Raw genomic sequence first — 21011 nt, 5'->3', positions numbered from 1 at the left:
AATGAAGGCTGCCCACAAACGAGCCAAATAAACAGGGTGCGCTTCCAGGTCATCTTTATTTACAAGTACTTGCAGAATAATGTGCACTCTCCCACCCCACCCCGCACAGCCCTGGGAAACTGTACACCGACCCCCAGGACAGGGCACCCCAGAGTTTGAAGGCATCTGCTCTGGAGTTATTTGGTGATGCCTGTGAGAATATCAGGTCTATAAGCCATTTAACGCTGCACTTAAAGATAGCTGCATTGCAGCAAATCTTTGAATGCGTAGATCACCTTTGAGTTGCTCATACAATAAAGAAATTACTCTCAATTAAAGTACCTGGGTTACTGAAGTTCCAAAGTGATATATATGAAATCTTGAGTGAGATATTCTTACAACATCTACTGAATGTCAACATTGTACATTCAGACAGCAGTGCATTTTAGAGCCTATTAGAAGGCTGTTAGTTACTGTGCTATTTTTACACATACCAAATAACTGTAGTTTAAAGAAGTGGCCAGAGAAACTAAATGTAGGTTTCTCTAAGGTTTATTTTTCAATAAATGGGAGGCCTCAAACCATGTCACTGAAGTGTCATATAGTAACCTGCTGAAGGTTACTGTTTTCCATCCATGATGAGGTGGACAGTGATATATTGTTAATGGAAAACGAAAAAAAGTGTGTTTGCCAATTATTAAAGTTGAGTTTATAGTTACTTTTGCTGGCAAAGTGGGGGAATGTGAGAAAGACAAACACCTCATGTGTAATACTTACGGTTATAAATTCAGAACTCTTGATATAGGTCCCTTAGGATTATTATGGGCTCAGGTCAGCTTAGCATCAACCATCCTCAACACATATCATAATGTAATGCACAGACAAGGGAAATCATGTCAAGAGCTGACAGGTCTAACACGTGTCTGCCCCAGCTGAAAGTGGGGAGAACTACCCAGCCTCTTGGGAGTTCTCATCACTGAAGCAGAAGAATCTGGATAGACCATCAGCATTGCTGTGTACTGTTCCAGGGTGCTGTCCATCATGAAGTCCATTCCCTGTAGGGAGATGGACCACCTCAACAGTTTAGGATTCTCATTTCTCATCTGCATTAGCCATCTAAGGGGCCTGTGGTCCGTATGAACACGGAAGTAAGCCCCAAACAAGCAGGGTCCTAGTTTCTTCAGTGCCCAGACCACAGCAAGGCTTTCCTTTTTATTGCTCTTCACCTCTGTTCCTGGGAAAATAACCTACTATTGAAGGCTGCATGTTGATCCAGACCCTCTTCATTTAGCTGTGAGAGCACAATTCCCACACCAAGCTCTGATGCAACTTTGTGCACCACAAATTCTTTGGATAAGTCAGTAGCATTTAGCAAGGGTGATGTGCACATGGCCTCTTTCAGGGTGTCAAAAGTGGTCTGGCACACCTCTATTTAGATCAACTGATGGGGCTGCTTCTTGGAAGTTAACTCTGTCAAAGGAGCCATAATGGTGCCACACATGTGGCTAATCTCCTGTAGTACATGATGAGACCTAAAAAGGCTCTTATTTCTGTCTGGGGTTTGGAGCTTTGCCCAAGCCAGAATGTGTCAATATTGACTTGTAGGGGCACTGCCTGGCCGCTCCCTATCTAGTGTCCCAAGTACATCACAGACCCCTGCCCTATCTGGAACTTACTGGCCTTGATAGTGAGGCCAGCACTCTGCAGAGCCCTCAACCATTCTTGGAGGTGGAACAAGTGGTTCTCCCAGCTAGAGCTGAAGATAGCAATGTCGTCCAGCTAGGCAGCACTGAAGTTATCCGGGCTAAGCCAGAACCTGGTTAACCAGCCTCTGGAATGTGGCAGGGGCGTTCTTCAACCCAAAGGGCATAACACAGAACTGGTAATTCCCCCTGGCATGGAGAACGCGGACCTCTCCTTGGCCCCGTCGATTAAGGCAATCTGCCAGTAACCAGAAATTAGATAAAACATGCTGAGGAACTTGGCAGCTCCCAACTGGTCGATTAGCTCATTAGTTTGGGGGACAGGGTGCCCATCATTCTTAGTGATGGCATTGAGCCCCCGGTAGTCAACACAGAGCCACAGTTTGGGTGTGACACTGGGTGGGGCAGTCTTGGGGACCAGAACCAATGGGCTGGACCAAGGATTATTGGAGTGCTCAAGCCCCCCTAACTCCAAAATCTTAGAGACTTAGTTCCTTATTCAGTCACCCACCATTTAAGACTTGTGCTTAACAAGTAGGCTGTACCCAGTGTCAATGTCGTGAGTATACCATTGGATGACTCCCAGGGTAAGCGACAACATAGAGGCAAACTGTCCCAGTAAATGACAACAGCCCATCTGCTGCTCTAGGGTCAGTGTAGGGGAGAGGTTCACACCCTCCACTGAACCATCCTGCTCTTTGGAAGACAGGAGGTCATAGTGAGGTTCACTCTCCTCTTCCACCGCATCTTCTATGACCAAGAGCATGGTCAACTCAGACTTCTCAAAGTGCAGCTTGAGGTGGTTCAAGTGCAGGACCCTCAAAGGGTTACCAGGAGTATGCATGTCGACCAGGTAGGTGACATTGCTCTTGCACTCCTTCACATAAAATGGCCCAGATTAATGGTCTTGGAGAGCATGGGGTTATACTGGGCCTATCACTCACACTTTCTCTCCAAGCTGAAACTCAACCAAAGTGGTATTCTGGTCATACCAGAATTTCATGTCCTCTTGGCTAGCTATCAGATTCTCCAGAGTGAGCTTCCCGAAGTGGGCTGTCTGGTTCCTGAAGGCCAGCATGTAACTGAATACATCCTGGGGTGGCTTCTTAAGAGCTTGCTCCCAGCCCTCCTTCACCAAACTGAGAGGTCCCACCACAGGGTGCCCATACAGAAGTTCAAAAGGGCTGAAGCCAACCATCTTCTGTGGTACCTCCCGGTAGGCGAACAACAGGCATGGTAACAGAACCTTCCACTTATGCCGCATGGGTTCTGAGAGACCCATAACCATGCCCTTCAGAGTACAGTTGAACCATTCAACCAACCCACTGTTTAGGGGTGGTAAGGTGTGGTGAACTTGTAAGTAACCCCATATGTCTTCCATGTGGCTTTCATGTACAACAACATGAAATTGGTACCCCGTGCAGGTACCACCTCCTTGGGAAACTCACATGGGTGAAGATCCAGCTAAGTGACCTGGCCACAGTGGGCGCAGTCACTGTCCTCAGCACAGGCCACCAAGGCCAGGATAAATCTGTTGTCCATGGTTGTTTTGAAGTCCAAACCCCCCACAATGTCAATGCCCACCCGCTCAAAAGGGGTGCTCACAACAGGGAACAGTTAAAGAGGAGCCTTGCACCTCACCTAGAAGATTTGATAGGGAAGAGTTAAAGAGGAGACTTGCACCTCACCTAGCAGGTTTGATAGGTCCTGTAGAATACATTTCAGTCCTTCCTCGTTTTTGGGGCCAAAAAACGTGTGTGACAAGCCTGACATAGGTCTTGTCCTTCCCCAAATGACCTGCCAGTGGCACATCATGAGCCAGACTCTGAAACACTCGGGTACCACCAGCACACAGGCTGCCCCAGGCTCAGTAACCTTAGGCTCACTATGCAGTAGATTATTCTCCCAGTGGATCAGGTGAGATCCAGAGGTGTCACCAAATGCCTGGGCATCTGCCTGTTCCAAAGGCCCTCAGGAGTGGGGAACACCTTCTGCGCTGTGCACTGTGCAGAACTCCTCCTGGTGGGGCTTCCTTCCCACTGCCAATGGGTCAGCTCAGGTAGATGCCCCAGTTTGGCCACTTATTCCCCTGTAGGTTCTGGGGCATCCCCCTCAGGTTCAGCCTCCTACCAGACAGTGGGAATCTTAGGGGAAGGTTTCCCGCACCCCTACTCCTCCTGGCAGGTACCTGGGCCACTGCTTCAGGCTCCAGGTCCTTCTGATCACCCTTTCTGGCAGCCATGGACCATATGGTCATGTATGCCCACTCTGGTAATCCTATCATCTCCAAGTGCGACCTTAGCTCCACCTCCTTCCAGGCGGTATGGTCCAGGTCATTCCCTAGCAAACAGTCTACAGGTATGGATGGATGCACAGCTAATCTTAAGGAACCTCAGATACTCTCCCATTCAAGGGGAACCAGAGCTACCAAACATTGGCATTCACTATTGTCTACTGCTACAACCTGGTGGACCACATTAGGGATTACCTGCTCCTCAGACACCAGATGTTAGCAGACAGTTGTTATACTGGCTCCTGTCTCTCTCAGAGCCTCCATTTGCCTCTTATTGATGGTCACCCACTGCCTGCACTTTTTATTGTTGCCAGGCATGAAGGTTCTCTGGATCACATCACCCAGGATGATTAGGGTTAACTCACTTGGCTACCCACCACTAAAGGGGGAAAACTCCCCCCAAGCTCTACACTTTTGGTCCTTTTGTCTGCCCACCGATAGGTAGCTGTGTCTGCTTGGGACACTTGGGACTCTCACTGAAATGCCCTTCCTGGCCACAGGCGAAACACTTTAGGGGTCCCTTCCCTGCAGGCTTTCCTGAAGGGAACCAACTTTTCTTTTCAACAGGGGGTTGGGAATCTTTTACCAGGTAACTGCATTGAGACTCTTTAGAGAACTCCTTACTTTTATCCTTGTTCCCCCCCAACGTATTCAATTTCTTCTGGACCCTGGTACTCACCCAGCGGTCCGTGTTCTTAGCAAGCTTTATGGGGTCAGTAAGCCTGCTGTCAATCAAGTGCTGGAGCAGCTCTAGAAAACATAGACAAGTGTTCCCATAAAAATTGGATAGGCCTTGATAATCTGTTATCTTACTGCCCTTCAGCCAACCATCCAATGCCTTGCAGAAGGAATCCACACACTCAAGTCAGGTCTGGGCATCAAGTTTCCTACTCTCCCTGAACTTCCATCTATATATCTATGGTGTCATGCCATACTTAGTGATAAGGGCACCTTTCATGGTAGTGTAAGTGAGCTTTTAGCTTCCCCTAGGCCCAACAAGATCTTCCTTCCTTCTACTGTGAGGTAGTTCCACAGCCCCCCCCCCCAATCTTTCTCAGAGATCCTGTGCATGGTGAGAGCTGCCTCATAGCCTTGAAACCATCAGTGTATGTTATCTTCCTTAATGTGCTCTTTCCATAGATTCTTGGGAAAGCGCACCCTTGTCTCAGACTGCACTGATGAAATGCTGCCACCATTTGTGCTGGCCTTGCCTTTCAAGTCCATCACCTTTAAGCTTAGCTTGTGAGCCAAGATCATTTTTCTTTCCTTTTTGGCCAGTTTCTTTGCCTCCATCTCCAGCCAGAGCCTTTCAAGCTCCAAGGTGTGCTTCCTAGCTTCCCACATGTCCTCCAGCTACTCTGGGGTCAGACCCTTTGAAGAAACTTCTGGCTGCCCTCAAGTGTACCCTTTCCCCAGGAAGATCCTGAGTATCCACAAAATCAACATGCAGGTTCTGCTCCTCTTTTTCCACAATAGCATTCTCCTCCTCTGTGGGCTCACCAGCCTCCTTTGCTACCAACCGGGCCCTCAGCTCCTTTGGCAGCTCCTCCTTTCTAGTGACGCCTCTAACAGGACATTTGAGCTCCTTGCAGAACTTTTTGAGCTGAGACACTGAGGTGGTCTCCAACCTCTCCTGCTCAAATACCAATTCTGCAACAACCACTGATGGCCTCCAGACTGGGACATGATTGTGGATAATTCGAAAGTTGCAAAGTTTCAAGAAGGCAAAAAGAGAAGGCCAAAAAAGAAAAAAAACAAGTATGTGGTTGCCTAATGGTCTGTGATATAGAAATAGTGTGCACCAATCAATGAATGCCAAGCACAAATACAAGTCTTATCCTCACCGCTGATCACCAATGTTAAAAATGGGGTCTCTAGTTGTCAGTGGTTTGCACCCTATCCAAGTAGGGACCCTCACTATAGTCAGGATAAGGGAGTCACACACCTAAAATAATCCCTGCTCGCCCCCCTGGTAGCTAGACACGAGCAGTCAGGATTATCTCACAGCCGGTGTAAAGTAATTGTATAGGCACACAGTAGCCCAGTGAAAACACCACATTAGTACTCCACACCAGTTTAGAAAAATAGCCAATATTTATCTGAGTAAAACAAGATCTAAATGACACAATTCTAATATACAGAAGTAAAGATATCACTTTTTTAAAGATTAAATCTCAGTAAAGTGCTTAGAAACACAATAGCTCTAATTGGGGCTAGTATGACATCTTGAATGAGTCATTTCCAATAGCCTGATGTTACTCCTGAGTGAGTGAGGACAGGTCATGGAGTCGCATGGACCCCAGAAGTAGTACCTTTGGAAAATGAGAAAATAAAGATGTTACACGGAGTCGGGGAGGTGAGGCGTTGCTAGAGCTGGTGCAGAGTCAGTTCGTTACTGCTACCGTGAAGGTGAGGTGTTGGTTCCTTGCTGCAAATCAGGGGAGGTGAGGCATCGGTTCCTTACGGTTGCAGGGGAGGTGATGCAGTGTTGGTGGTGAGGCATTGTGGCTTTTGAACCAGCAGGGTACATGAATCCAGCAGGTCAAGATGCGAGGCATTGACTTAGCGGTGGTCATGAAAACACCACTGGGCCACAGGTGCTGCTGTGGAGTCAGAGTAGGGTGTCACAGATGTCAATGACATGGCACTCAGGACCAACACTGTGTGTGACTTCAAAGGCAATGCAGTAGCGTCAGGTCTGCGCTGTCAGTCAAGGTGGTCGCACTCAGAGGGGACCACAGCTCCGATGCAGGCAGAGGCACGGAGTCGGACAGTGGCGCTGGTTTCTAAGTTGATCTGGAATTGATGTACTTGGTTTCTTCTTGGTTGCACCAAAACTCACTCTCAATGGCCCATGGACTGGATTTGGCATCACTTGCAAGTCAAGATTCTCAGCAAGAGAGCCCAGGTACTGGCAGATAAAGTATTTGATGTTCCTGAGACTTCTAACTGGAGGCAAGCTCAGTCCTAGCCCTTGGAGAACCTTTGGAAGCAGTATGCAGAAAGTAAAGTCCAGTTCTTTCACTCCCAGGACAGAAGCAGCAAGCAGCAGGTCAGCACAGCAAAGCAACAGGCAAAGTGGCAGTTCCTCCTACAGGATCTAGCTCTTTTTCTTGGTAGAATGTATTTAGTCCAAAAGAATTCTAAAGTTGTGGTCCCAGAGGTCCAATTCTAATTTCTGCCTTTAAAGTAGGCAAACTTCAAAGGAACGTCTTTGTAGTGCACAAGACGCTGCTTTTCGTACCTTGGCCCCAGGCACACTCCAGAGGGTGGAGACTGCTTTGTGTAAGTGTAGGAGGCTGGCCTGGTGTGTGGTGGGTACCTATAGTACTTACACCTTATACCAGCTCCAGTTATCCCTTATTAGTGAAATGTAGGCAGTGTCTAGAAGCCAGGCTCTGTAGAGGTAGCTGTGGATGAGCAGCCAAGGCTTATCTAGGAGACATACAAAGCTCATTCAATACCACTGTAGTCACACAGTACTCATATACATGAAAGAAGATACTCAGTGTTACAAAAATGAAGGTACTTTATTTTGGTGCCACCAATACCAAAAATACCATAGAGACTGTACTCCCTTAGGAGGTAAGTAACACACAAATTATATACACTAGTATGCAGAAATAGGCATATAAACAGTTAGAAAACAGTGCAATTAGTGAAAGCCACAATAGTTAGAAATGGGCCTAGGGGGAGTACAAACCATTAACTAAGGAACTGGAATGTGAAAGTCGGTCTCCCACCTAGGCAATTGTAGTGTGTAGACGGGAGCTGGGAGTACTAGAAAACCCCATAGGTAAGTACTAGAAGTCACCCCAGTGAACAGGAAAGCAGGAGTAAAACACAGTAACTTTCCAGAACACACACAGAAACGAGAAGAAGAATTATGCAAAACCCAGAAGAGACTGCAAAACACCAACAGCAGTGGATTTCTGGGCAAGAAGACCTGTGGAAGAAGGGGACCAAGTCCAAGATGCACAGAAGAGTTCAGGAAGAGCAGGAGCCCCTGCTAACCCGGATGAAGGTGCAAAAGGAGAATCACCGGTGAAAGATGAACCATTAGTACTGCACCCAAGAAGACGAAGTCGGATTCCTGGTTGGTGCAAGCGATGTCCCACGCAGGTTGAAGGATTGCAGTCTGGATGCATCGCTATAGGCCACCAACAAGCCTTGGCACATGCAAAGCTCGCGGTTAGCCGAAAATGGCGCTGCTCGGGACCAGGAAGTACAAGGTGGACTCTACCCAGGAGGGGGAGGCAGAGGGGGCTCTCAGCAACTCAGAGAGCCCACAGAAGACCAGGCAGCACACACAGGAGTCCCACAGCACGGAGACAAGGAAGGCGAATAAGAGGCCCTTGCAGCACTACGACAAAGGCTCCCACTTTGCCGGAGAATGACTCAGCAAGCTGTGCGTCGCTGGATAGAGTGCCGGGGGCTGGAGCTACAAGTTGTATGAAGACCTTGGAGGAAGGATGCCAACAAGCCTTGGCAGCTGCAAAACACATGGTGCACGGGGGTACTGTCTTGCGTGGAAAAGCAAGCTCTTACCTCCACCAAAGTTGGATAGTTGGATGTGAAGACCGTCGGGACCACTTCAGTCTACCACCCATGATGCAGGACCCATGCAACTCAGCAGGAGAGGGGATCCACACTGCTGGTCGTTGTTGCAGTTGGTGCATACAGAAGCAGGGGAGTGACTACTTCACCCCAAAGAAGATTCCTTCAGTCTTCTGGTGCAGGCTGAAGACAGGCTATCTGCAGAGGATGCACGACCAGGAAACAGATGCAGTTGCTGGCAGGAGCCAGAGATACAATGTTGCAGAAGGTGTCTTGCTTCTTTATTGCAGCTTGTAGAGTTCCTGGAGGGTCCAAATGAAGTTTCTTCAGTGAGAAGTCGAAGTAGAGGATGCAGAGGATCCCTGCTGGAGTTTTGCTATTCAAATCTGAGGAACCACCCAAAGGAGACACCCTAAATAGCCCTGAAAGGGAGATTGGTCACCTAACCAGGTAAGCACCTATCAGGGGAGAGTTCTGACGTCACCTGCTGGCACTAGCCTCTCAGATACTCCCAGAGTTCCCTGCCAACCTTGAATCCAAGATGGCAAAACCCAGGAATCCTCTGGGGGAGCTCTGAGCACCACCCCTGGAGTGGTGATGGACAGGGGAGTGGTCACTCCACTTTCCTTAGTCCAGTTTCGCGCCAGAGCAGGGACTGTGGGTCCCCGAACCGGTGTAGACTGGATTATGCAAGGAGGCCACCAAATGTGCCCTTCAAAGCATTTCCAGTGGCTTGGGGGGGGCTACTCCTCCCAAGCCTGTAACCCCTATTTCCGAAGGGAGAGGATGCAACATCCATCTCTCAAAGGAAATCCTTTGTTCTGCCTTCCTGGGCTCGACCTTTTTAAGCAACAGGTGGGCCAAAACCTGTCTGTGAGGTGGCAGCCATTGGGGCTGCCTGGAAAACCTCAGAAGGCTGAAATGGCAATACTGGGGTCCTCTAAGGAGCCCCCAGAGTGCATGGAACCATACAACCAATGCTTGCAAAAGCCTTGGGGTATGATTCCTACATGTTTGATGCCAAATATGCCTATGTTCGGAGTTACAATTATGTAGCTGCACATAGGTAGTGACCTATGTCCAGTACACACGTAAAATGGTGTCCCTGCACTCATAAAGTCTGGTAAAATGTCCCTGGAGGTCGTGGGGGCACCTCTGGTAGTGCAGGGGTGCCCTCACACACAGATACTTAGCACCCCGGCCTCAGGGCTGGAGGGCCTGCTATAGGAGTGACTTATAAGTGACCTGTTGCAGTGTAATAGCAGTGGAAGGGTGCTTGCACCTTTTCACACAGTCTGCAATGGCAGTCATGCAGAAGACTTTGCATGGGCTCCCTATGGGTGGCAAAATATGTGCTGCAGCCCATAAGGATCCCTTGAACCCCAATGCCCTGGGTACCTAGGTACCATACACTAGGGACTTAGGGGGCACCAGTATGCCAGTTGGGAGTGAAATGTAGACTTTTGGGAGAGAGAGCATAATCACTGGGGTCCTGATTAGCAGGATCCCACTGAACACAGTAAAGCACACTGGCATCAGGCTGAAAATGGGGGTAACCATGCCAAGAAAGAGGCTACTTTTCTACAGTAAGGACAGGCACAGCCCTATTCATGTGTAAGTGTCAGCTTCTCCCACCACTCTAGCCCAGGAAGACCAACCAGGATATGCAGGGCAGACCTGAGCTCCCTTTGTGTGACTGTATAGAGTGAATTCACAAACAGCCCAACTGTCATCTTAACCCAGTCGTGTATTCCACAGACAGGCAGCGGCACAGAATGGTTAAGCAATAAAACACCCACTTTCTAAAAGTGGCATTTTCAAACTTACAGTTTATAAACCAACTTCACCAAAAGATGTATTTTTACATTGTTAGTTCAGAAACCCCAAACTCCAAATCGCTATCTGCTCCCAATGGGAAATTACTCTTGAAAGACATTTCAAGGCAATCCCTGCGTTACCCTAATGGAGGGCTAAGCCTTGCAATAGTAAAAAACACATTTAGCAGTTTTTCACTATCAGAACATGTAAAACATACCAGTACATGTTCTACCTTTTCAATACACTGCACCCTACCCGTGGGGCTGCCTTGGGCCTACCTTAGTGGTGACTTACATGTAGTAAACAGGAAGGTTTGGACCTGGCGAGTGGGTGCACTTGCCAGGTCAAACTGGCAGTTTAAAAACTGCACACACAGCCACTGCAATGGCAGGTCTGAGACATGTTTACAGGGCTGCTCTTGAGGGTGGCATAATTAGTGTTGCAGGCTCACTAGTAACATTTGATTTACAGGTCATGTGCACACATGGTGCTCTATTCTGGGTACTTACTACCAAATCAAATATGCCAATCATAGATAAACCACTCACCAATACCATTTAGACAGAGAGCACTTGCACTTTAGCACTGGTCAGCAGTGGTAAAGTGCCCAGAGTCTAAAACCAGCAAAAACGAAGTTTAGCACAGGATCAAAAACGGGAGGTCAAAAGCCAAAAAGACAGGGGACACCACATCAAGAGCTAACAGGTCTAACACAAATCATGCCCTATACCTATATGTCTATCAATCATAAGGAGTGGGGGGGTGAACAGAGGGGAGGGAGGGAGAGAGAGAGAGTCATTGACATAAATTGCAGTGATTGTGAACAGTTCAGTCTGCATGTCATTGTGTTATTGATTGCCATTAATTTGACTCACCAAAAGGCAATACATGGGCAACCTAAACAAAAAGTGACATTACCTTTTTTTGCAATTTGTATCCCTTCTGCTCCAAGTAAAAATCCCTTGCCTGTTGTGCATACACATGGAGAAATGAAAGATCTCTGCACCACTCTTTCACGAACGAAGCTCTTAGGTGAAGGACATGCATTTTCTGAATTTGTTTGAGCATGTCTGATGCACAGAGACACATGTTTGAAAATGCCCACCTCGAGGGCCACTGTCCAGGTGTTTAGCGAGATAGACGCTCTGGAATGTGGCTGCTGTAAAGACAGTTTCCTAGAATTAAACTGTTCAGCTGCACATAGATCTGTAGAAATAAAACTTTTTCAGATAGTGCACAACACCAGCGTCTACTCCCGTAAATAACGAAACAGTAGCAATCATTTTCCGGTGCATCTCTCTAGTGATTAAACAGGGCGATTCACAAAAAACAATTTCTTGCTGCACACACAGCGAACGGACACAGCCCTGTGTCACGTAAAATTCACCAAAACTCACGACTTGAGAACCATGAGAGGCCTAAGCAAGTATACATGTCTGTGCACCTCTGCATGTTTCATCTCTCTCCATTGACATCATGTAAGGGTCTCCAGGGGTCGCAGCTTCGACCCTGGCACGACCTTTGCGACCCCTGGCCTCAGAGGTGGAAAATCCAGTGCCAGGAGCACTGTCCTTCTAGATGTCAGTTAAGGTTTCACTCTATGTTTTCTGTCAATGTTTTATTACCCTAACAGTGAATAATAATGCTATTCACTATTAGTGTGATAAAAATGGTGTACATTTTCGCTGGAATATCATTGCAGCTGAGGAAAGTTAATAACGCTTTTAAATGTATGTCGTGTGCATGGGCGTAGGAAGTGTGGGGGACGCAGGGGATATGTCCCCCCCAGATTTTGGAGTGGGGGGGACAAGGGGGACAAGGGTGGGGGGGACGAGGGGACAGAAGAATTTTCCCTTCTCCTGTAATTCGCAGGGCCATTAGCGCATGAAAGCGCTACCTATATGGCCCTGCACTTGACCTGTGACCTGGCTCCAGGACACTCGCCCTCTGCCCTTTTGTTGTGCTGCAGCACACAAGGGATTCTTTCTCACCTTGCCGCCACAGCTGCCTGCAGTCTGCACTTGTGAGAACAAAGGGAGAGGAGAGGCCCTTTGTTGATTGCTGTGTGCATCCAGTCCCTCCTGAGCCCGACCCTTCCTGTCCCTTGAAGATCCAACCCTGAAGACAGCAGCAAGATTTGAGAAGGTAAGGAGGTTTGGGTAATTAAATAAACTATTGCTAAGTAACTCCCTTTCTTTTTAAATACAGTGCTGTGTTGCAGAGTATCTCCCTTTCTAAAAACAGTATTGTTGAGTTACTGTTAGATATGAGCAGGGCAGGCTTTAGCGCGCTAGTGGCACCCTGTGCGCCAGTGTTTGTTAGGGCCCCCCTTTCTGTCGCCTCTCTCTCACTCTCTTCTCTCCTCTGTCTCCAGCTTGCCTGCCCCAGTGCTAATTATTGTCCCCTAAGTTGACATCCTGCCCCCCCCCCAACATTTCTGTCCCCTGTCTCTCCCTCAGCCTTCCTGGTATTTGTGAAAGCCCGCTCTGAAGGGCAAGGGCTGTCTGTAAATCTAATTTCATGCCAATGGCCTGTGGATGCGAAGCCAGCACTGTGGCAGCTCACAGGCTTTACAGGACTTCACATGCTATGGTGGAACAGAGCCTGACACTGCTGGATAGACAGCGGAGAGACCAGCACACAGCATGGGTCCCAGGAAGAACCAGATGGCCTAAGAGATGGACAGGGCAAGGTAAGGCAGCTAGGGCGATGCAACTGGTGCTGCCGCACTGGGTGCTGACTTAGGATGGGGGTGCTATGTTTGCAAGTATATTGTGACTTTAAAAGCACCTGCTGGATGTTCCTTGCCACCAACAGTTTTCAGGCAACAATAAAAATCTTAAGATAATTCCGGTGATTAATGGTCATTCTGGAGAGAGACTGAAGTTTTGTCTAGTGGAAGTTTTGACTCATCATAACGTACAGGGTTACTATGCCTGCTACAAAGGCCGTCTACATGCAGATCACAAAGTGTATATAATGTGAATAGGTCAGTGGGTTTCTGCTTTTGTCAGATGCAGAAAAGTACCCTCTTTTTGGCATGGTTACCCCACTTTTTGCCTGTTGTCAGTATGTTTTGACTGTGTTCACTGGGATCCTGCTAACCAGGACCCCAGTGCTCTCTCCCATTAAATTTGGTTACTTGGACCACACACACCCCCCACTTGGCATACTGGTACCCCTTATAAGTCCCTAGTATATGGTACCCAGGTACCCAGGGCATTGAGGGATCAGGGGTTCCCATGGGCTGCAGCATTTATTATGTATTATGCCACCCATAGGAGCCCATGTATACTGTGTCTGCAGGCCTGCCATTGCAGCCTGCGTGAAAAGGTGCTTGCACCCTTTCACTTCAGGCCACTGCACCAGGTCACTGTAAGTCACCCCTATGGTAGGCCCTCCTAGCCCAGAGGGTAGGGTGCAAGTACCTGTGTGTGAGGGCACCTCTGCAGGAGCAGAGGTGCCCCCACGAACTCCAGCTCCATTTTCCTGGACTTCGTGAGTGCGGGGACGCCATTTTACGCTTGTACTGGACATAGGTCACTACCTATGTCCAGCTACATAATGGTAACTCCGAACCTGGGCATGTTTGGTAACAAACATGTCAGAATCATACCCCAATACTATTGTCAGTATTGATTGTATGATTCCATGCACTTTGGGGGCTCCTTAGAGGATCCCCAGCATTGCTCCTACCAGCTTTATGGGGTCTTCCGAACAGCTCACGCTGCTGCCACCCCTCAGACAGATTTCTGCCCTCCTTCTGCTGCTTGAGCAGCTCATGCCCAGGAAGGCAGAACAAAGGATTTCCTTTGGAAGAGGGAGGCAACACCCTCTCCGTTACAAGGCTTGGGAGGGGTAGCCTCGCCAAGCTACTAGTATGCTCTGAAGGGCACATTTGGTGCCCTCCTTGCATAAACCAGTCTGTACCAGTTCAGGGACCTCAGCCCCTACTCTGGCGTGAAACTGGACAATGGAAATGGCGTAACCACTCCCCTGTCCATCACCACCCCAGGGGTGGTGCCCAGAGCTCCTCCAGGTGGCCACTTGATTCTTCCATCTTGAATCTAAGGTTGGCAGAGGCCTCTGTGAGAATCTGAGTGGCCAGGTCAGGGAGGTGACATCACAGCCCCCCTCCTAGGTGGTCACCCGGCGAGGTGACCAATCCCCCTTTCTGGGCTATTTTGGGTTTCCCTCTTGGGTGGGTCCTCAGATTTGACGTGCAAGATTCCAGCAGGACTCCTCTGCAATGTTTACTTTGACTTCTGGCCACTGGAACCGCAACTGGACTTCACAGGAACATACAATCTGCAGCTCCAGCGACGACTTTGCCACGCAACATTGTTTCTCCGACTCCTTCCAGCAACTGCAACATTTGCCCAGCTGTGCTTCCTCTGAGGGCAGCAAGTCTTCAGTCTGCATGAGAAGAAAGAAGGAAAATTCCTTGAAGTGAAGGAGTCACTTATCTGCATCCGCAGGCACCAACTGCAACAACAACCGGCTGTGTGGATCTCCTCTCCTCTCCTCCTGAGCTGCGTGGATCCTGCATCAGGGGTGGTAGTCTGGAGTGGTCTTCTTGGTCCTCTCTACCAGCTGCCCAACTTTGGAGTAAGTAGGTCCTTGCCTTCCCATGCAGGACAGTACCCCCATGCACCGCATCTCTTGCAGCTACCCCCGGCACTCTTCTCTGTGAAGCACAGCCCTCAATGTGCTTCGCCTGTGAAGTGGGACCTCTCTTCAGGTGTGCTGTGGGCCTCTCCACAGCTCCTGGGCTCCTTGCCTGTAGGTCTTCTGTGGGGGCTGCCTCTCTTCCTCCAGACTCTCTGCCTTGCTGATGGTCACCTGAGACTCCCCTCCATGGGTTGAGTCCCCCTGGACCTTGCTGGTCCCCGGTAGCTCCACTTTTCTCCTACTGCGACATTTGCTTTTGCCAAGGCTTGTTGGTGGGTTTTCCACACCACAGACTGACTGCAATTCTTCATCTGGCGTGGGACGTCAACTGCATCACCTAGGAACTCTTCATCTGCTCCAGTGCTGCATTGCTGACCATCTTCGTCTCCCCGTCGACCAACTCCTGCATCCACAGATGGGTGGGTAGTGGCTCCTGCCACGACCGGACCATCCTACGTAAACTGGACTTGGTGCCCTTCTTTTCCAGGTCTTACTCTTCCAGGATCCACCTCTAGTTTCTTGCAGTCTTGTCTGCGTTTTGCAATATCCTTCTCTGAAGTCCTTTTGGTGGGTCAGGGAAAAAACTGTAACTTACCTCTTTTCTCCTGGTCGCTGGGGGGCACTCTGGTACTTACCTTTGGGGTTTCCTAGTTCCTCCAGCTCCCCTCTACCAATTCAACTTCCTTGGGTGGGGACCCGGCTTTCGCATTTCACTTTCTTAGTATATGGTCTGGTCCCCTCTAGGCCTTCAGTATTGCCTATTGCTTTTCACTGTTTTCTATTGCTTTTTATGCCAATTTGTGATTGCTGCTGTACATATAATAGTGTGTTACTTACATCCTATTGGAGTATTGCCTATCTAGTGTTTTAGTGTTTGTGTTACTGTAATAAGGAACCTTTATTTTCGTAACACGTGTTTCTTTCATGTGTGTAAGTGCTGTGTGACTACAGTGGTATTGCATGATCTTTGCATGTGTCCTAGATAAGTCTTGGCTGCTCATCCACAGCTAACTCTAGAGAGCCTGGCTTCTAGACACTGCCTACACTTCACTAATAAGGTGATACCAGGACCTGGTATAAGGTGATAATACCATAGGTACTCACCACACACAAGGCCAGCTTCCTACATCAGAGAGCTCCTTTTTTGTCCCCTGCAATTTATAAATGAAAACTGAATATAGAACAGTGAGCAATGAACTCATCAAAGAGCTGCATGCAAACATCAAGGTATAGATTAGAGCGTCATGATTTCCCCCCACTTTTTGATTAACTTAATGTTGCAAAACAAGTTGATTTGAGTGCAGTTCTTATTATTAAAGAGAGCCCCCAACCATGGTGTTATGTTTTAAATTCTGAGTTTGCGCTTCTCCAGATGAAGCACTCTGAAACTATACCTGCTACCAGTATGGATGACCTGTGACACCTACACCTTGTAGTCCTCTGTCTTATGTAACATTCATATACACTGATTTACACATATATGATGATTGTCTCTGCGTAATGTCTGTGTGATGTAAAGTGCTTTGACACCCTAGACTGGTATGAGGGATGAATGATAGAACAACACATGCGTATATCGTGCATGCCTTAACATCGCAGTCTCAACAATGACCGTGTCTTTACTACGCATGCCTTTACAACGAATTTCATTGTAAAAGCATGTTTGGTAAAGGAACATGCGTGGTAAATTCTCCCTACCCTGCCCCCTTACACCTGATACCATACTCCACCCATCCAAGCACTTAAAACTGCCCCTGCCCTGAGCCCTAAACCCCCCTGCCCTGAGCCCTAAAAGTAACCCTGCCCTGTCCTAAAAACTACCCCGACCCCCACTCTGAACCCTAAAACCTTCCCTGAACTGCTCTAAAAACTACCTTGATGCCCCTGCCCCCACCCTGAACCCTAAAACCTACCCCGCTCTGTCCTAAATACTACATGACCCCCACCCTGTACCCTAAAACCTACCCCACACTGTCCTAAAACTACTTTAACTCCATGCACTCATCCTGACCCCTAAAACCTACCCCACCCTGTCCTAAAAACTACCCCGACCCTACCCTGCCCTAAAAATGACCCCAACCTCCCACTCTAAACCCGGCCACAGCCCTACTTACCTCTCTCTCCTCTGCTTCTTCCTGTTCCACCCCGACAGCTAGACTGCTATCTATGCTGTAACCACGCATATGCGTGGTAAAGACATGTGTGGTAAAGGCATGCGTGCTAGACCCATATGTGTGGTAATGGCAGCGTGGTCAATGCATTGCATTGATTGCGTGGTAAGGGATATTTCCCGGTATGAGTGGTGCTATAAAACGAATGAAATGCATCTGAGAGAGAGTGGTGATGGATGGTAGTGAGGGAATCCGTGGCAGAGGTGGTCACTGGGGGGCACCAACAAACAATGTCGCACAGGGCACCACCAGCACTAAGGACGGCCCTATCAGACAGCACAGCAGTTCACAGGAAGGCCGCAGCACAGAGACTGCCACTTGACAGTCAGACAAGGACCTAGCAGCAATCATAGGCCTTACTGGCCTTCACAGGCAGGCGGGCCCAGAGACTGACACAGCCTGACTAGAAAGAAAGCTCCCAACAGGCAGCACAGTGCCTGGCAGGCAGCACATGAATCGACAGGAAGCACTGCGCCCAGCAGGCAGTACAGGCCTCCTAGGACTTCACACAGGCGAACAGCATCACAGAGCCTGTCGCTGCCTAACAGGCAGCAAAGAGCCCAGCAGACAGGGAATTGCAGGCCACACAGGACTCGACTGGAAGCGACTGTCTTCCCCATCTCCCCCCACCACGGCAACCCTTCTGGGTGCAAACTTTGTGCAGGGGGCCCACCTCAAGGTTGTCCCTGTCCCCCCCAGAAATTTAGTGTCTCCTACGCCCCTGGTCGTGTGCCTGTTTATGTGAGAGTTTATGTAAGTGTGAATTTGTGTGTATGTGCATGAGTGAACGTGGAGGTCAAAGGGCGTGTGATGTCATTTCAATTACCCCTGGCATTTCGGCGAATTGACGTCCAAGCTCTCTTCACGAAAAAAATGGCGCCAACGTGCACTGGTACATTACTCGGATTCTCTCAGTTGAATACGTAAAGCACAGAGAGCTCAGTTCAGACTTCACCTCTGAGGCCTGTCTTTCTCCAGTCCACAGTTTTGTGTATGCCTTCCACAATGAGAGTGGAGTGTCACAGATTTCCAACAAATAAAGTTTTGAAAGATATGGAATGTGATTCCACGCCATCACGCACACTAACAGCCCCCGACGACCCTCCGTGTTATATTAACCGGCTCCTGCATGGGAGACCTCACAAGGACAGTGTGTCAGTCTCCAGTGAGACTCGGATATTCAGCAAGGGTTGCAGAATCATCATGCAAATGAAGTAACAGGCTTTGTGCATTAGCAGACATTATGGCGTTTCGCTTTTCCTTGTAATCATTTATTGAAGATTTGAAGAGTTATTGTTTTAATTATGTTCTGTTGGAGTCTCGAATTATATAAATGGATAAAGTAATGGATCCAAACGTTCTACGAGATACATGCTTGGGAATACTTTACATGTGTTCCTAAATCCGTTTGAGTGCGTGGTACTGAGACAGGTGTGGGTTGCGCAGGGTGTGCTCACGCAAATTTCACTGACGCATTCTTGCACACACTTTCGTGAAGCGGCCCAAGTTTCGCCAAGAAAGAATGAATTTGCGTTGTAATGCTGGTGTCAAGGCCACCTACAAGGGGGGTTAAAAGCCTTTCTTCTGCTGAATGCAGAACCCTTGCGCTCATGCAGATCATAATGTCTTTGGTAAGCAAAACTGCACATTTTACTTTCTTTTTCTAAGCAGCGTCTATTGTTTTGTGTTTGCTGTTGTGTGGGAGAGACCAAAAGTCATGAAGATTCCCTCCCACGGATTCTTTTTTTCTAACCCCTGAGAAAACAGTGCCATTTATAACCTGGTATTAGTGCAAACACGAGAACAAACAGCAGTCACACCCGGTGCTGCACTACTGGCAAGAGGAGCTTTAAACAAATTCGCTTACGTTTTGCAATTACATTTGCCACCAACATTTAGCTTGTGATTAAAATAAGAACATAAAGTTATGGAAACGTAAAGTAAAATGAGTGCATATTCAAATTTCAGACAGCTTTCAATGCCACCCTTAAGCGCTTTCCCAAAAGTGGGTAAGTAAACATCGCAACTGGTGAGAAAGTGGTTTGCCCAGGAACACTCCTTGGTTAAGTTGACTAACCATTATTTCACCTCGAGACATTTTTTCTCCAATGTTTGTAATTTTGCACTAGACTAGACCACGGAGGTCCCTAACTATGATTCTTAAGACTCATTACACATAAAGATGCATGTTCAGGCTCCAAAGCAAAGGTGCAGTCCTCGCTCCCTGTTCCCCCCTGCCATTTACAATAGATAAAATACATTATTCGTGTTAATCTGTGCAGAACAGAACTCATTATTGACCTGCATCGAGTGATTTCACCACCGAACCAGAACAAGTAAAGTGAATGTGAACGCACATTTTTACTGAAGAACACTCACTTTATAGCCGTAGTTACTCCAGTCAAAAACTGAGAAGGGTTTCCCTTTGCTTCCATTTCCCACAAAATTGTAATTTTTTTCTCTTAAAATCGAATTACCATACGTTGTTAAATGAGCCCACTACGGTCTCTTGGACAAAAACATCGGGGTTATGTAGAAAGCGGGAGACTTTCGATAGTGTCAGGAGCCTTTTAAAGGCCTGGGAGCGAGCCAGCTTTTGACTGTCTCTGCCCAGCCCTGACAGCCTTTCAGAGGCACCGGCTTCATTTCATGTTTCTCTCTTGGCCAGTCATTCACTGGACATGAACAGAATTATTGAAAGGATATAAACTGCAGACGTCTCGTGCACCCTGGAACCCACCTGAAAGCCCCCGCTGCATCCCACTCACCTGAAGCGCCTGACAGGTGCTTGTCCGCTTCTATCAGTCACAGTAAAAATCAGAAAACCTGCGCCCTTCTTCCCATCAGCCCGAAGGCACTGTAGACCCAGAGGTGTGTGCTCCGAAGCTGTGCTTATCAAGTGGACTTTGCTGGCTGTGCTGCTTCCTCTCTGTGGCTCTCTCGCCCCTTCCCCCTCCCTTCGGACGCCCACACACATACCGGCCCACATACTACTAGACTCCGGCTCCGCCTGCCTCTAGAAAACAAAAAAGGTTCACTAACACACACAGAAGTGGCTAGGCGGATGCGCTAGTCACTGCTATGTGCTTTTAGCACCTCCACCTGTCTGCGGGGCTCCTCCTCCCTCGTAGTCTCGAGCCGTCCCTCACCTGCCTATAATCCCTGCCTAGTCCTGCTGAAGAGCAGGTGTTTGCCTTCAAAGTTGGTAAACAGCCGCGTTCAAAGGCAGGAGTTTTCGACCCTGCTCGTCGTGCCTCGTTATTTTGAGGATAGTGGCGTCGGGACTGGAAATCAGACTAGACCAGTGAGCCCGGCTAGATTAACAGCCTAATTCTGATCGCGGGGCACATATGGTAAAAGCACTAGGCTGCTGATCTTGCAATACTCCTGGGCGATAATCCCATAGTGGAAACATACAAACAGCAACATGGATATGAATGCATGTTCCTTCTAACATTTCAACCATTTATGCTAAATTCCGGAGCCACTCAATCAGCTAAAGGTGCCTCTGAGATCTCTTGCTGCTTTTCAAACTCGTGAGGTGCGGTCAAAACGCAAGAGATCTCAGAGGCAGCTTTAGCAACCACCGACCATATTTTCTTCTGTCCAAAGCAAAGATGTTCAATATATTTAGTGTTGTTGGAAATACCCCTAAGGGCGTTTTTCAAGCAGGGAGTCTCCCTGCCATGCCACTAGTGACGTTTTCAAGCAGGGAGTCTACGTTCAAGTTGCAGTTCGATCTAGTTGCGCTAGTGTTGACAAGTTAATTCTGTTTGACAGCTCGAATTGCTACTTGAATGTAGACTCCCTGCTTGAAAA

General features: G+C 48.3%; 1 protein-coding gene across 5 annotated transcripts in view; it reads right to left on the bottom strand.

Annotated features, from left to right (window-relative positions):
* The window catches only part of PTPN7 (protein tyrosine phosphatase non-receptor type 7), a 294573-nt gene extending 274297 nt beyond the window's left edge, over positions 1–20276 (bottom strand). For 4 of the 5 annotated variants that reach the window (XM_069238938.1, XM_069238937.1, XM_069238940.1 and 1 more), the window contains exon 1: positions 19961–20272. Coding sequence is in view for 1 of the 5 variants with exons in the window: in XM_069238936.1 (XP_069095037.1) it covers positions 19961–20181 (221 nt within the window). In the remaining 4 variants the exon portion in view is untranslated. Of the gene's footprint in view, positions 1–19960 lie in introns of all 5 variants that reach the window. The other variant, XM_069238936.1, reaches the window with a different exon arrangement.
* Positions 20277–21011: the final 735 nt, after the last annotated feature.

The sequence above is a fragment of the Pleurodeles waltl genome, chromosome 6, assembly GCF_031143425.1.
Source record: "Pleurodeles waltl isolate 20211129_DDA chromosome 6, aPleWal1.hap1.20221129, whole genome shotgun sequence".
NCBI classification, from domain to species: Eukaryota; Metazoa; Chordata; class Amphibia; order Caudata; family Salamandridae; genus Pleurodeles; species Pleurodeles waltl.
This window is presented reverse-complemented; position numbering and strand designations above follow the sequence as displayed.